We start from the raw sequence: 17549 nt of genomic DNA, 5'->3' as shown, positions 1-17549 counted from the left end.
GTCCCTCTCTACTCTCCACTCTTTCACTCTTCTCTCTCTCGTTCTCTCTCTCTCCCTAAATCTCTCGTTAACTCTCTCTATCTCTGTATCTCTCTGCCTCTCTCTCCTCTCTCCTCTGTTCTCTCGTCCCTCTCTACTCTCCACTCTTTCACTCTTCTCTCTCTCGTTCTCTCTCTCTCCCTAAATCTCTCGTTAACTCTCTCTATCTCTGTATCTCTCTGCCTCTCTCACCTCTCTCCTCTGTTCTCTCGTCCCTCTCTACTCTCCACTCTTTCACTCTTCTCTCTCTCCTTTCTCTCTCTCTCTCTCTCCCTAAATCTCTAGTTCACTCTCTCTATCTCTGTCTTTACCTCTGTATTAGGGATTGGTGATTCGGACAGATTGTTACGAATGTTCCATCCGAACACGATCTGCGCGTCTGTTCGGATCGGATTGTTCGAACAAGATGGCTGTTCGGATTGAATGTTCGAATTCAATTCGATTCGAACGCGTTGTTCCAATCGGATCGGTTCGAATGTTCGAAACCGACCGGACGCGTTCCACGTGGTCGCGGACCGGCTCCAGTGGCGCCGGCGCCAAGCTCAGCCCCTCCGGCGGGCCAAGCAGAGGAGAGGAGGAAGACGACGGAGGAGAGGCTTATCCTGCCGCTGCGGAGAAGAGGGAGGAGCAGGCCGTGAGCGAGCTCAGACTCTGCGCGGAGGTCGCGGAGGAGACGACGGCGGAGCTCCGCCGGCTGGTGGCTCTCCGCCGCCGAGGTGAAGCGGAGGGAGTGCAAGGAGGTGCTCTTCGCCGTCGAGAACGACCCCCCGGCCGAGGCGGCGGCGGTGCCGATCTTGAAGAGGGCGATGGAGCTGCTCAGCGTCGAGGAGGAGCTGCCGCGGCTCGCCGGCGAGATCTAGCGGCATCGGGAGAGGATCGTGGCGGCGCAGCGGGCCGGCGAGGCGGCGCGCGCGGCGGCGGAGGCGGAGCCAACGCTGAAGGTGGTGGGAGTCGAGAGGGAGGCGGCGGAGGCGGGGAACCCCTGCGCGTCCGCGAACAGCCCGGCTGGCGAGCCCACCGGCTCTGCCAGCTGCCGCAGCGCTGGCCACGCCGAGTGTCGCAGCTGCGCGCTGGCGCAGCCCACTGCCGCCAGCGACTGACCTCCGCCAGCGACCGCCAGTGCAGCACCGCCAGCCGCGGGCAGTCCCCGGCGAGCCACCGGCCACTTGTTCGAACTTGTTCGATTTTGTTCGAACAGTTCGAACAAATGGCCGATCGAACACGAACAAACCAAAATGTTCGTTCCAAACTTTCGATCGAATACGACCAACGGGTCTGTTCGAATAAGCATTGTTCGTTCAAATCTTTCGATCAACGATCAACGATCCGATCCGATCCGATCCCCGATACCTAAGTGAAAGAGTGGAGAGTAGAGAGAGGGAAGAGAGAACAGAGGAGAGAGGAGAGAGAGGCAGAGAGAGATACAGAGATAGAGAGAGTGAACGATGCCCAAGCCGCGCGCGCCCCCGTGCGCCCATCCGAGCGAGCCCGCGCGCCCCCGCGACCGTGTCCCGCGCCGCCCGCGCCCGGTTTGCCGAGCATGCGCGCAAGCCACAGCCGCGGCCGGCCGCGTCCCTCCGCTCGCGTGCTCCGGATCTCGATAACGTCCGGCCGCCCCTCCCCATCAGATGCTCGTCGACTTCGAAGCCCTGTCGTCGTCCTGATTTCCTAATTGGGCTACGCTGCCGTGGACTATCGATAAACAGGTACCTACTCGTCTCTCCTCCATTAATTTCTAGTATTATTACTTGTTGCAGTGCCATCGTTTCCCTATCGATTCCGCTGCCTAGGAAGAGACGTTATTTGGGATAGGATAGCCACTTATCAAGAGAGATAGGATTTCTTGTGGTAGAGGATTCCTCGCTGATTTTAGAGTTGGAACAACGCCGGGCCGTCACACACCCCTTACACCATTGTCATCATAGTTGGTTTTAAGGGTCATTGGGAGTCTACGAGTGATCAATATCTTCACCATTGAAATTCGTTGATCGTTCACCTCAGTCGTAGAAGTCCTACATTGCTCGTTCGGGGGTTTTTCTCACGACAATCATTTTCACTTAAACAGACTAATCGAATTTCACTCACCATCTTTGTTGTGACGTAATACGAGCCGTCGATCCTGGTGGAACCGTACTACATCATATTGGTATCAGAGCCGGTCGTGTTAGCTTCTGCTTAACACGGTCAGTAGCATATCAACGTAACATCTTCTTTCTTCACGCACATCATTTCCTGAAATTCATACGCATCTCTTGACCATCATTTCATTGCATACATCATTAGTTAAACCCAGTATCGGAATGCCGATATAGTAGAACGCGACAAGGATCATGAAAATGATCCCGCCGTAGGGAATCTTCCACCCGAAGATCCATCAGGCGGACAATTTCAAACAGAGTACTTGGGGAATGAGGAGGTAAATTTACCTCTACCGCCACCTAGGGAACCCGCTCCACGGGTCTCGGTACCTCTCGGCAAAACGGCGCAACCCGCACTTCGGGTATCAGAAGATGGACTCTCCAACACCGCGGCACCAACCCGTAGGGCTAGAGGGGGGGGGAGTGGGCGGTGGGGATGGCCAGAGGGGGCGCGGGCTGAGGGGCGCGGGCTAGATGGGGGGACGGCCGCAGGAAGCGCGGCTAGAAGGGGGGCGGGGCAGCGGGGACGACTGAAGAGGGCCAACCGGGGCAGCAGCAGGCAGAGAGGGGGGGGGGAGGGGGGGTGGATTCGCACAACTGCAAAAATCCGCACCGCATCGACCCCTGTGCGGTGTGCGGTGCGGTGTGCGAAAATCCTGTGTGATTTACCGCACAACCGCACCGCACTTTCGCCCAACCGCACGAGCGGGATTCGCTCGCACGGTTTGGACCATGTCTATCTCTCCCTTTCCCTCTTTCTCCTCTCTTTCCTCTCTCTCCTCTCTCTCCTCTCTCTCCTCTCTCTCACTTTCTCTCTTTCTCTCTCCACCCTCAACTCTCTCTCTCCTCTCTCTTTCTCTGCTCCATTCGCTTGATTGATGTGGCCTATTTTTTTCCCATTGTAGGTGAGTTGTTTATTTTTGAACTACTGTATTTATGGACCCTTGTAGTTATATGTGTTCCTCTTGTTTGAGTTTGGGGTTTTTGTCTGGGCTTTGATTTTAGAGTTGTTGGATGTAAATGGATGACGATCTTGGATGGACGGAACAGGACTGAACGGACTTATGTTCAGTTATCCGTTGAGGGTATTTTGGTTTGTCTGATTCGTCTTTCGTCTGGGTTTCGTCATTATCACAAGTCCATCATTAACCCCGTTCTGCTATTCGTCTGTTATAGAAAACAGAACGGATAACGGACTTGTGGATGACGGAACGGGGGACTTTAATAAAAATATTACTAGAAATTTAGGATTAAGGCTAAATTTCTATTCTAAATCTTCACCCGCTTATGCCAACATGTCCATTCAAAAATCGTCGCCCGCTTATGCCCACAGGCTCGGAGTTGAGCTTCATCCCTTGAGGACCCTTCCTCTCTGCAAGTCCATCGAAGGTGACAAAGTCTTCCTGGTAATTGTTTCTGAGTTGACTTCCGAGTTGATTTCGGATTTTGGATTGGATTAGTTTTTCTTTTTGTTGCAATCTTCGCTTTTCTTATGTATTGAGAGTTTCAATTGGCGTTTCTTCGATATTATAATGTAGTTAATTCAAATAAAGTTCTTCCTTTGACAGAATCAACTTTGCATCTTGTTCTAAGGCTGAGAGGAGGCATGATATCCCAGAGGTGGGCATCTTTCTTCCCTCCACGAATGTCTACGTTCAATCTCTCAAGTTTTTGACATTTGAAGCAACCATTCAGGTCACTGCTGTCTTCAATTTAACTACTTTTTAAATTCAATCAAACTGCATCAATGTGGAGTCTATGGGCTCATGGCAAAGCTAAGAAAGTCAGCTACCTGTTTTGATTTTCTTTATCATGTCTCTTGTTGAAATTGTCATCTCAATAGATTTGCAATCATGTATTGAATTTATAATGCTTCTTTAGTTGCTCAGGTCTTTTAAGCATTTGGAGACGTGTCAAACCAAATGTCAGAGATTCTTCTTCTACTCTTCTCAGTCTTTATCTACTGCCATATTTTTTAAAGTTCTTCTAATAAAGTTCTTCTTCTGAGAAAGTTCTTCTTACCTGAAGCTTCGTCTTTTAAATGCCTTCTCTCTTTGTATTTAAACCCTACTTAATGCTTAGTGTTGAAGATATGCAGACTACACCAGTAATAATACAGAATTCCTGCCATCACTTATTACTAGGGATACTAAGAGTTTCAGAAATATCAAGTTTGGTGATTAAATAGACACATGATGATTCAGCTCCCACATATCAAGTTGTATTCTTTAAGTCTTCTAAAGGATCCATTAGAATTTACTCAAATTCCTTTAAACAAATGTGACGTCTGCCCTGTATAAATAGAGGGTGAAACTGAACTCTCTACATGGGAGAATTCATCTTATTTCTTTAGAGATTCTTCTTCTACCATTCTCACTCTTCAACATGGGAGAATTCATATATTGTCATATTTTATAAATTTCTTCTAATAAAGTTCTTATTTTGAGAAATATTTAAATTTCATTTATTTTAAATGATAATTATCGATGCACCTTTGACAGAATCAACTTTGCACCTTAAATATTCAATCATTGCAAAGTACATTAATGTATCAACTATCTTAAATATTGAAGAATGTGGACTAGAGTTATATCTAGTTCACAGTTTTCTTCTCTTTCTCTTTATCACTTACAGTTCTCCTCTTCTCTCCCTCAATTTATTCCTCTTAAATTATATAAAAAAAACTGAGCCTCATTTTATTGCATAATTGATTATATTGTCACTTCTTGTCATATGCGGCGAACGGTATTAGCTTAAGTTAAAGTACTAAAATAATGGCTAATTTCTCTTTTGAATAATTTACTTGTCATTCTCTCCTTAAGATTATATCTGGTTTAAATATAAGTCATATACTTATGAAGAGCCATATGGCGCTTGCCAGTTACAGGGAAATAGAGATATGAGTTTGTAGAAGAAATCAGAGAAATTGGAGCTATTATGATTCGATTTCGAAGAGGATCTTACTTCAATCAGACATTTCTGAAGTTCTAGGCACTTTCTTTGCGCCATCATATTGATATGAAAAATTCATTTTGAGCCATTCTGCGCACAGGGCAATGTTCTGCATGCAGGTCGATGTTTAATTTTAAATTTACATATTTGATGCATGGCTTTAATCATAGATGAATTATGTTTCATTGCCTGTTCATCAAGTTTCAAATTCAAATTCTCATGTGATCGGTTCTAGCCATGGATTATTCTTGAGCTATTCTTTATAAATTTTTTTTTCTTGTTATTTTTCAAGTAAGTAGGCTATTTTTCTTGGGAAAAATTATTTCCAGAGTAATTTAAGATAAGTATGAAGTCTAGTGCAGAAAATCGTCGCCCCATTGCAATGACGCTACGCAAGCGGTGGAAATAGAGAGCTAGATTAAAATTTGAAGAAACCATCTAGAGCAAAAATCTTTGAGTACTTCACGACAGTGGATGACTCAAAGAACATATGTGAAATGTATCGTGGTTTTAACTCTGCAAACAAACGCTACTTACAACGGCCTAAAGATGGAAGCACAAATGTTTTTTGGCGACATTTACAAACGGTTCATCGAAAGGTACATGATGAACTCAAAGGTATAGCAACTTTTCAATGTTATGTTGCAGAAGTGTTTTCCGAGTTGTCATCATCAAAGCAGTACTTCACTGGGGTCACTTTTGAGGCGGAGAAGTAAGAAATTCTACAGCTTATCATCCGTAGCACATTGCCATGGTCATTTGGTGATGTAGAGGAATTCCAACGAGCATGGCGATTTGGAGCACAGTCCAACATAAAGATGTATGGACGATGGGCAATTAAGGAGATCGGTAGGACAATGTACTCCAGTGTGCACGCTTATCCACATCTTTCAAAGTTGGTCATGGGGTACCTCTCTATGCCAACAACAAATGCACCATTAGAGCGACTCTTTTTAGTGGGTGGTAAGGTTGTGACGCCCTAAGGAGCGAGCCTAGATGTAGAGAGTATTGAGGTGTTGTGTGCATTATGATGGATGTCGTCAAGCCAATCACATTACCATGTTTATTTAAGTTCATTATTGTTTCGTGTGATGTTTATAATGAAGTCCATGAATATGTGCAATGACTTAGTGAATTATGATGAGATCATAATCCATGGATCACTTGTATTTAAACATGTATTCTAAATATTCCTATTCGATGGATAGTCGAAACGGTCATCAAATTATCCGAACAGAATAGCATTAGCTAATCCTGCTTATACGACAAGTATAGCTAATCATGTGGCTACTAGTGTGGCGACACTACGGACAGATAATGGGTGCTCTTTTGAGAAAGAGTTCATTGAATTAATCCTTATGAATCACTAAATGGTATTATACATAAACGTCAATCAGGTTGATTCAAGTCACGATTGTATAAGTGATCCACTGACTTGAGACACCAAGGTCATCTTGTGACTGGACGACTACGTTTTGACTATGACTTATGAGCCTCAAGCCATGGGATTCAAATAAGTTATAGATGTAGTAAGAAGCTTACGGAGATGATTGAGTTGTCAAGACAGGATCATCAACCCTCAGTATAAGAGGAGATTGACTCAAGGAAGACGATGCAGAAAAAATTCCTGACTAGGGTAGTGAGGATATTGGAGAAGGTGTTCTCCAATGATCCCTGTTAAGCATCAGTACTAATCGAATGATGGATAAGGGTTTGACGATAAACCATACCTTAAGTTGTTTGAGAGTCTCACATGAATGATGGAGTATACATATATGGTAACTAATGACGATAAAAGTTCCATGGGAGAGTTCGAGACTACTTAGTACCTTCTAGAACAGGAGGTGTAGCTTGGCACCCCACGGGCTGGAAACTTAACCTATCGATTGGGTTAAATCGATCCTTATTTAATTAATATATATGTTGATATAGTTAATGATAAGCCTAAAAATGATGTGTAAATACGTCGTTGATTTGGCGTTTAGACTTTATATAATAAAATTTATAAATATCCTTAATCACTAAGTACATTGTATAGAGCAAGCAAGGGGTCGAACCACAAGGAGGAAGCAAGCAAGAATTTTTATCCAATTTTTAATAAATTAATTCAAGGATGAATTAATTTAACAATTAATAAACCTTAATTATACTTAATGATGTTTTTAATTAATCAAAATTAAGTAAAAACTTAATTTTGATTTTAAATATTTTTGGTGAAAAAGCTCAAGATACAATAATTTTAATTATAAGATCAGATTAATTTGAATTATTAATTTCCCAATTATTATAAAATTTTAAAGATAATTTTTATGAATTAAACTTGGGAATTTAATAATCGAAAAAGGGGTTTTGAAATTGGACTTCAAGATGGACTTATTTTTGGATGAAATTTTACATTTAGGTTTTTTATATATATTGAGTTAAATTTTCAAACAATCAATTTTGAAATCTATAGAAAGAAAATAGATGAATTAACCTAGAGAGAGAAATTGAAGAATTTGGGGAAAAGATGAAATCCGACCCTAATTTAAAAATCTAAAAATGCAGAATTGTTCCAAATCTATTTAAAACTAAGGATTAAAAATCAGATCTCGAATCAGACTCAAATAACAGTGCTAATTTCATTCAAAAAAACTTCTAGGGCATGTACATTTCACCCATGCCAAGGCGTTTTAGAATCTCTCAAGAAGAAGTTCAAAATATAAACCAGAAACTTACAACATTGAATGCAGAATCAAGATTTATCAACTTCCAAAGCAACTCCTGTGTTCTTGCTCGCCAAATCCTTAGATAGAGCTTCAAAAAGTGAATTTCGCCCTTTTCCAGACCTCTATTTAAAGATCCAACGGTCTGGGTTGTAGAGGGGGAAAAGACAAACATGCCCTCAAAATTTCTGCCCAATCGGACGTTGAGATCTCAAGATATCAAGGTTTTACTAGGATTAATCCAGGCCGTTAGATCTTTTATTTCTCTTCAGAATATCTCATAAGATGCCCTTTTTTGATTGGTTGACGCTTTTATTTTTGTTTTCCCCCTTCTCAGATCGCATTCTGACATGTCATTGTCCACGTCTGCAGCGCACAATCGTTGGAGAATGATCACTACGTTTAAATGGCCAGAAACGGTGTTTTAAAATATATAAAAAGTAAGCTTTCCGTTCTATTAAATGCACGTGGAATCGATTGGCGCGTGCATTTAATGCATGCGGCTATCGATTCTCATTCATTGATTATGCAAAAAGGGCTTTATTAACTGCATGTTTGTTGGTAGCCGCGTGCAATCAATGCACGCAACTAATCGACTGTAGGGGGATTCTACTTCAATAAATGCACATGGAGAACAATTCTCTGCGTGCATTTATTGCACAAAAGGAATCAAAATAATAATAAAGAACGTACCTTTTCTTCTTCTCGCTCACTGCACAACGTTCCTTTTTCAAAGTACATGATAGGCTCATTATGGCATCGCGATTCAAAGTACATGATTCGCTCATTATGGCATCGCGATGCGTGATGCCATAATGAGCCTATCATTGACTAATCTTGGCACTTCCAATCATTCGCCCGAATTTTCGGGCGAATGACGTGGACGCCACCTATTTAATATAAAATTGTATTTAAATATTAAATAAATTAATAAATATCAATTCTTTTAATTCTAAATTCATTTCTTGACTAAATAATGGTAAAAAAATTATAAAAAATATGGAAAATTCCAGAAAAATGGGAAAGCCCTTATCAACCTTTAGCCAAGTATTTAATGCCCTGTAAAAAATATTTCTTCAATGAAATGAGGTTAAATACCATGTAAAAAATAATTAAAAATAGAAACAATTATAAAATCAAAGTGTAAGTCATTTATCTTCATTTATATATGATAACATGCAAATATGGTCATTAAAACACATAAATATAATGTAATATTCATCAATCAAACATGAAAATTTTCAAGTTATCAGTTAATTAATAAGGTTGGTCAATAAATGTTCTTGGGCCACTAAAGTTATAAACTAGAATCATAAGTGGGCCTGGAGAGTCACACTCACAAGGTCATAAGGGCATTGGTGGATGACAAAGGCAAAAATGGGGTCTTAAATTTGTCATTGTTATTATTTCTTCTTCAATTAAATAAAATTTCTATTTTTTAAACTTACTCAAAATTGTATAATGTTGAGCAAGATCATCTCCACAGGGATTGGCTAGTCGAGTTGGAATTGACTATTGACTTAGAGAGTAAAGAAACGAAGGGACAGGAGGATGATTCTAAAAGGGAATTTAATTATTTTTTTAATTGGATTCGAAATAGGAGAATGAGGTAAATTTTAGCAGAAGGTTGGTGAACTTCAATGTATGAATAAGGAACTCGCCACAATGGTAATAAACAAACACCACTAGGTGTTTGTTGGTGTCTAAGAGAGAACAAGAGAGAATTTGATAATGAGTTGTAAAGGAAGTCACGCCTAATGATTTTATCTTGGTCTGATAGTTCGACTTGCCGCGCACCTCAATGTTGACATCAGCGGACGATGGGTTGGACTGCGCACACTCCAAGCATCACATCTGCTACACCGGCTCCACACACTCTTGCTGGCACGAATGATCATCTCCTGGTGATTGGCCCCCACGATTAGCGTATTGCATGAAGCAAAGGAGGCGGGAGCACTCGCTCTCTCGCTTGACCGATTTCCTTGCCACGCACCTCATCGATGCCACCTGTCAACGGCGGGAGGTCTCCGTACATTCTATGCAGCATCACCGCCACGGGGGGATGCGAAGAGACGCTAGTGGGAGTGACATTCTCTGAGCACCTACCAAGTATCACTTATGTATCTTATCTTTTTCCTTCACATGGGCGTGGACGAGTGGGATCCAAGTGTAATTGGGATACTTATGCTCGCTCCACGCCTTTAAACGCTGATAAAAAAATTACTTACATATAAAATCCCCCTAGGTGGCATCTAGGGCACGGCTAGATCGCTCTACGGGCTTAACCGCGAGGTTGGACATACTCGGCACTGTGGTTTTTCCCAATAAGTAAAAAAAAATTATTTTATCTAGACCTCAAATTTTATATATTTGTGGAAGAGAAATATTAATGATTGTAGGAACTTTTTGATAATTTTTAGAAGTCGTTTGGTAGAGAATTTTGAGGGTCATTACATGGTGGAACGGTGTTTGACAAAATGCCTAAATGAATTAAATGGGTTTTTATGGATTTTTTATATGGAACAAGAAAGATTTTTAAGACATTTTACCTAAGTAAGCATATAGATTAGGAATTTTATCTTCCCATATTTTATTATTTATATTTATAGAATTTTAATTGGTTTAAAAGTATTTAAAAGGGTGGTGTAAAAAACGTTTAGAAGATGAGTCGAAAAGGTGTTTGAAGAAATGCACCAGAGAGGTTTCGACCTTTTTGTGTTTTTGCTCGAAATCGAATTATTTCAATTTCGAGAAATGGATTGAGGATGATTCCTCAATCTTTTCGTATACTAAATGATATACCAATTTAATCTAAAGCAAAGTTGAATTACTAACCAGATTTTGGCGATGGATGGAGGTTGCTGACGATCCTGACCTCCGTTCTGGCCGCGTCGTCCTTCAGTTAAGTATTCCTTGATCTTTCCTCTAATTTCTCTCTCTTTTAGCTCTCCCTTCAGGTCATGGACCTGTCACGATCGTTGACCGAGAGAATCAAACAAAGAGGAGACGGACAGCGGTGCTCAGCCCTTAAGGAAAATGCTGATTTTAAATCATGAAATTCGGCGGCAAAAAGATACGTTTAAGGTCATTTAGAGAGCTTTTTATAGGTCAGGAGTGGTCTACAAACCTTCCTGAACAATATGGGACTTCTCTGCCACCATCTCCGACGATGAATTGGCAAAAATCCTCCTTTTTATTGTCAGAATGAAATCTTCGGCGATGGAGACGACAACGGGAAGGGGAAATCAGTTGAGTTATTTTCGACTGTTCAATCATCTACAAGAGGAATCAGTGGGTACAATCAAATTGTAGCTATGGACCCCTTTAGATTTGGTGGACCTGCTTAGTCAGCTTCGAGTGTCCACATGCCCTCTTTCGATTGGTCCACGTTGCTGAGTTGTTGCCTAGAAATAAAATAAAATTAATATGAACTGATCTTGACAGTTCAAGCTTCTTAAAGAAGATGAACAATCGAGATCATACGCCCGACTTATTAAAAAGCCCATTTTGATACGGGCTTCAGGCCAGGTTGGCTCGAAGCCCGATCGGATTTTAAGTGCATTTTTCTTCAGAGCGTGGCCCATTATTGCCATCAATGGCCTGGCTTGTTCACCTTTGAAGGATTGGATTTTGAACATCCCATATTGATGTTTCTAGAAAACGCATGCAGTATATAATTGCCAAAATCAATTACTTAATGAATTGAAGTAACATGACTTACCTTGTGCGTTGGCTGATATTAACTTGGGGGCCGCTTTGAGGGGCTGGCTTTGGCTGCACTTGCGGGTGCCATCGCTGTGCAGCTGCGGCCTTGGCTGTGGCTGTGGGTGGCGCCTGCAATGTGGCAGCCATGGCTGCGCCTTGGCGGCTCAATAAGAAGTCCCTTTTTATTAATTATACATATATTATTATTATTAATTTTTTATTTTTTCAATTTTATTTCTAATTAATCAACGAATTTCATACTATTTTTTTTAGAAATGAAAAAACCCATTAAAAATATGACATTTTACATAATGAATGAATAATTGCATAACAATGCATGTTCATTTAATTATATGACTTCATAAACCCTTAAAAAATGTTTATTTTGCATGCATGATTTGTGGTACATCAGTGGATATATTTTATTTTGTAGGGTTTTTGAGAAAAACTTTAAGTGAAATATAAAGAGGGAAAGGGGTCTCATTTTAAGCACCCATGCAAGCTTGATTTGAGAGCCCCTCCCTTTCTCCATTCTTCCAAGGGAGAGAGTCTTCATCGTGAAGGGATCTTCTAGATTTTCAAGAAGAATCGAAGAAGAAGACATGGAGATCCAAGCGCCGAGTGATCGCGTGGATAGTTCTAGAGGCTGCACACGTGAACGGCTTCAGAACGATCTTAGAATGGCAAAGTCAAGGGTGGAATGAGTTCCCCACAAGGTAAATTCAATGTATTTTTTTGGAGATCGATTGTGAATCGATCGACACGCTTCCGCATCCATGGAAACATGTTTTTCATGGACAAACCAAGGCATGGAACCCAACACATTACACTATTGAATGCGCCCAACAACCCCACGTGGTGATGAGAATGATGTATCGACATCTCAAACATGAAGAAGGTAATTCATCTAAATGTAACTCTACTTACGTTCATTATTGCAGCGTCCTTGCACAAGCGAGGCATGAACATCGAGCATCTTCAAGAAATTATATACATCCTTTTCTATAGAGATTTCACTCTTTTAGGGTTTGAAAACGATTCTCTCTCCCTCTGAATTGATGGACAAATAGAGAATCCACATCCATTTATCTACTCACTTTCATCTTCTTTCTCAAGAATTATTTAACAGGTTTTGATTAGCCTCTCCCATGATGAGCGAGTAAGTCATTTATCATTGAGAACGACAAGTTTTCTCTGCATTTATGTCAAACTTTCCTTGTTGAATGTTATCCTTCCCTATCGTATGTCTTCTCTCTCTTTGTGTCATTTTCACTGTCTTCTGTTGACTATTTCATCGTAAACAACCCCTCCAAGAAGCCCAATTGAGTTTACTTTCATATGCTTTCTTCACTCCTCTCTTCTGTTTTTTCCCCTTCCCTTGCATGCTATATCTCTCCTTTGGCGTCTTCTTTCTTTTCCTCTCTTTCTTTCTATTTCCTGCACCCAAATGGACTACTTATCTATCTTTTTTCTTGAATTTTTTCTTCTCCTTATCTTTCTACTTGTTGATCTTTTTCTTATTTCACTCTTCTAATATTTTTCTCTCTTTCTATTTATTTGGTGTCTCTCATCTCTCTCATGGGAATAATGAATATTCAACTGGGATGATGCCTTTTTAGCCATGGAGCAGGCAATTATGGGCCCACAATGCTTATGTCCAATTTGTAAATCGTCTACTGAGATGATGTAGCAGATGGACAAAGTAATGTCCAAACTATGAACAATTTGACCATGCAAAAAAGGGAGAAAACCCCAAAAGAAAATAACACTCAGAGTGAACTCACGCGAGGCGGAGAGAATCAAAGGGGGTTTGGAGGCGCCACTCTCTCTGTATCTTGTTCAACGGCCTCCCCCTCGCCTGTTTTCTCCCTATTAATCCTCACATCTGCCAAAACCCATGTCCAGGACTTGGCCTCCAAATCAAAGGAGATGAGCTAAAAAATTCCCTCACCTTGCTCTGACGTCAACCCACCAGCGACCAATGTGCCTATAGCCCTTTCCTTGAAGCGATCCAGCTCATTTGGCACTCAGATAACTCGCTCCACACTGGGGGATTAAACTTGGGCCAATCATCCATTTTTTTAAGAAGTCAACGATTCTGGTGAAAAATGAGAAAAACACAACAACTCTATACAAAATGGAGTGAAAAAATCAAGGATAAAGGTTCTTTGGACAGGAAGATGTAGAATTCAAGATTACTATTAAAAAACTTGTACAGAATAAATAAAATAAAAAAGAAACATCTTTAAATCGTCTGCTGAGTATGAACAGAAGAGAACAATATGAAACCAAAAGTGGATTTTTCTTTAGATGCACATTTGAATTGGTAAAAATTTTCACAAGATTTTACAATTTATAATTAACACATTTAGTAAATTCGTCATCCAAAAAAGTCAGCCGTCATCTACCAACATTTGATTGTCATTTTCATCAGTCATCTGTTTGTCGCTCCGGATGATGACAGATGTCATTTTTGAATGGACAGATGACGAAGCATCATCCCTCCAGCTCTATTTGATTTCAAGGGTTGTGGATGCTACGTTTTGTTTCCTTGGTCATCCTCTTATTCCCTGGATTTTTTCACAATTCTGTAAGAATGTTTATCAATTTAATTTATGTTCAAAGGAGCTTATGAAATCATCACATCGAAGAATAACACTGATGTTTTTATTTATTTTTCCAATCAAACCTCTGTCCTTTTATCAGTCACATTTTCTCTCTCTTTAGCCTCATCTCTCTCTCTCTCTCTCTCTCCCCCATGAATTGTATTTTTCTCTTTGCCTATATTCTTCATCTATTCATCCTCTTCATTTGTCCCTCACTGCTGACATTACCTGGCTTTGATATTGGGAGATTAAGTCCTCTACCATCTACTTAGACAAAATTGTTCTGCTCCTAACTTAGAATTCAGGCTTTTAATTGCCCACCAATAATTATCAAGAAGATAATTCCATACGAAATGTTGGCAGAAGAATTTATTTTATGTTTTTATGCTGTTTTGTCGCTGTACTTGATGATCTTTCTATTTGTGCTTATGTCCTTTGGCATTTGACTATTGGAACTTATGAATTTTGGACCCATTATTCAATCAATAGTGGATCGGAGATCATATTGTATAAATGAAAGCTTGCTCAAGTAAGAAAAAATATTTATTGGTGATTTTTACCGCTCTCCTCCATGGTTTCTATGCTCTAACAAGTGCTTCTGCATCTCAGTAGTGGACGACTCCTATCCTCTCTATGCCTTGAGTGTCTATCATCCTTCTCTTCTTCCTTCAATAAGAAAAGGGTTGATTTATGACATTCTTCGTAAAACTAAGACATCATGAAATTATCTGGAGTTAAAAAACTAAGAAAATAACTCACTCTGAAATTATGGTTGACTCGAATAACAAGGGCTACAAAGCAGCATAGAGATTCACTTGATCTTCCTATTTGGCATCAAATACACGTTCAAGAGAATGCTTTAATAACTATTTAAAGTAGTAGTACTAGTATATCTGATAAATGTGGGTGTGGTGACAGCACTTTTTCTTCATGTAGTATACAACTCATGGACGAAGCCTTGCACAACATCTAATATCACATATGAAGTAAATAATTAGTATGTCTATAACGTACATTTCTTAATAATTAAGCAAATAACATTTTATGGAAAAGCAATGTTAAAAAACAAATAATCAATGGCAGGATGAAAAAGCCGATCAAACATTTTTTATGCCTCGAAGTTTTAATCACAATGTATGCTATGTTCATACATTTAATTGGTTCGCCATTCAAGTCGCACAATAAAAAAACTAGTCACACTAAATTTCTCTGTCTAGCAACCAAAAAACATCCCATCCATCTCCGCGTCTAGAGGTTATGCAGTGTAGAGGAAACCTTTGCACCAAGTGTTCAAAAATTTGATAGCACCAAACCCCCTGTGCGTTGAAAACTCTGGCAGAAATTCACACCACACCCCGCACGACATTGCACTATTCGGTTATGAAATTGTCTACTTCCACAATGTGGTCTTGTGCACCACCTTGCAGAACTTCCGGGGAGAGAGGGAGAGAGAGGAGAGGAGGGAGAGAGAGGGAGCGAGGAGAGAGAAAAAGGAGAGAGCGAGAGAGAGGAGAGGAGGGAGAGAGAGGGAGCGAGGAGAGAGAAAAAGGAGAGAGGGAGAGAGAGGAGAGGAGGGAGCGAGGAGAGAGAAAAAGGAGAGAGGGAGAGAGAGGAGAGGAGGGAGCGAGGAGAGAGAAAAAGGACAGAGGGAGAGAGGGAGAGAGAGAGGGAGAGGAGAGAGGGGAGAGAGAGGGAGAGAGGGGCGAGAGGGGAGGGAGAGGAGAGAGAGGAGAGGGGAGGGGGAGAGGAGGGAGGGGAGAGGAGGGGAAAGGAGAGAGAGGGAGGAGAGAGAGATGGAGAGATGGAGAGATGGAGAGAGAGGAGAGAGGGAGAGAGAAGGAGCGAGGGGAGAGAAAAAGGAGAGTGGAGAGAGAGGGAGAGAGAGAGAGGCGAGAGAGAGGGAGAGAGGAGAGAGAGGAAGAGAGAGAGAGAGGAGAGAGGGGAGAGAGGGAGCGAGGAGAGACAAAAAGGAGAGTAAAGAGAGAGGGAGAGAGTGAGTGGGCGAGAGGGGGAGAGGGGGAGAGGGGGAGAGGGGGAGATAGAGTCGAGAGAGAGGGTGAGAAGAGCGAGAGGGAGAGAGAGAGAGAGGAGGGAGAGAGAGGGGGAGAGGAGAGAGGGGAGAGAGAGGAGAGAGGGAGAGAGAAAGAGGAGAGAGACGAGAGAGGGAGAGAGAAATAGGAGAGAAAGGAGAGAGGGAGAGAGGGAGAGAGAAAGAGGAGAGAAAGGGGAGAGGGAGAGGGAAGAGAGAAGAGAGAGAAAAAGATAGAGGAGACAGAGGAAAAGAAAGAGAAGAGAGAGGGATGAGAGGAGTGAAAAAAGAGAGATGATACAGGAGAGAGGGGGAGAGAAGAGAAAGGAAGAGAGAGGAGAGAGGAGATAGGGGGAGAGAAGAGAAAGGACGAGAGAGAAGAGAGGAGAGAAGATAGAGGAGACAGGGGGAGAGAAGAGAAAGGAACAGAGAGGAGAGAATAGAGGAGAGAGGGGAGAGAAGAGAAAGGAAGAGAGAGGAGAGAGGGGGAGAGAAGAGAGAGGAGCAGAGAGGAGAGAATAGAGGAGAGAGGGGAGAAAAGAGAAAGGAAGAGAGAGGAGAGAGGGGGAGAGAAGAGAAAGGAACAGAGAGGAGAGAATAGAGGAGAGAGGGGAGAGAAGAGAAAGGAAGAGAGAGGAGAGAGGGGGAGAGAAGAGAAAGGAACAGAGAGGAGAGAATAGAGGAGAGAGGGGAGAGAAGAGAAAGGAAGAGAGAGGAGAGAGGAGAGAAGAGAAAGGAACTGAGGAGAGAGGAGAGAGGGAAGAGAAGAGAGAGGAAGAGAGAGGGAAGACAAGAGAGAGGAGAGAGGGAAGAGAAGAGAGAGGAAGAGAGAGGAGAGAGGAGATAGAGAAAGATAGAGAGAGAATAGAGAGGAGAGATGGGAGAGAGAGGAGATAAAGAGAGGATAGGGTGTTAGATCTGCGGGAAGACTGCATCGATTCTTGGGGATGTTGAAGATCGTACATGAATAGAAATTAATGTAAAGCATAGCTCCCTCCATAGCATCTTCTCTCAGTAGAATAGAACAGTCTTGAGGGGAGGCCTTTTGGATCAGTACCGGAAAAGTCTTAATCCCGTCATGAGACTTCCTGAAGTCTCTATCAGTAATGAGATGCTCAAGAGAAAAGTCAATACCCCTATGACCTAAGGACCTGGTCCCTATTTATAGGAAGAGGTGATACTTAATCCTCTTTTGTGTATCTTAATTAATCCTATCATTATAATTAAGATAGTCTTAGCCTCTACACATTTAATAAATGTCTTAATCCCGTCAGTAAGTGAATCAAGTATAAATTGGGATATGTACTTGATAGCTTAACAATATGCAATTATATACATATATATATATATATATATATATATATTGTCCGTAGAT

At 41.5% G+C, this 17549-nt stretch overlaps 1 protein-coding gene across 2 annotated transcripts; it reads right to left on the bottom strand.

The window, feature by feature from the left end:
- Positions 1–14700: 14700 nt before the first annotated feature.
- LOC144713080 (uncharacterized) lies at positions 14701–17228 on the bottom strand. Of its 2 annotated transcripts, none has more exons than XM_078587565.1 (2): positions 15421–17228; positions 14701–14811 (listed from the first exon to the last, which is right to left on the bottom strand). In XM_078587565.1, exon 1 carries the CDS (start codon positions 17137–17139, stop codon positions 15436–15438), a length of 1704 nt encoding a protein of 567 aa, XP_078443691.1. In that variant the 5' UTR covers positions 17140–17228; the 3' UTR covers positions 14701–14811; positions 15421–15435. The 2 variants fall into 2 exon arrangements, with proteins under 2 accessions (XP_078443691.1, XP_078443692.1); XM_078587566.1 differs by lacking the exon at positions 14701–14811 and adding an exon at positions 14917–14969.
- Positions 17229–17549: the final 321 nt, after the last annotated feature.

The sequence above is a fragment of the Wolffia australiana genome, chromosome 15 (genome assembly GCF_029677425.1).
Source record: "Wolffia australiana isolate 7733 chromosome 15, ASM2967742v1".
Lineage (NCBI taxonomy): Eukaryota > Viridiplantae > Streptophyta > Magnoliopsida > Alismatales > Araceae > Wolffia > Wolffia australiana.
Note: the sequence above shows the minus strand (reverse complement) of the source record. Positions and strands in the feature narration are given on the sequence as shown.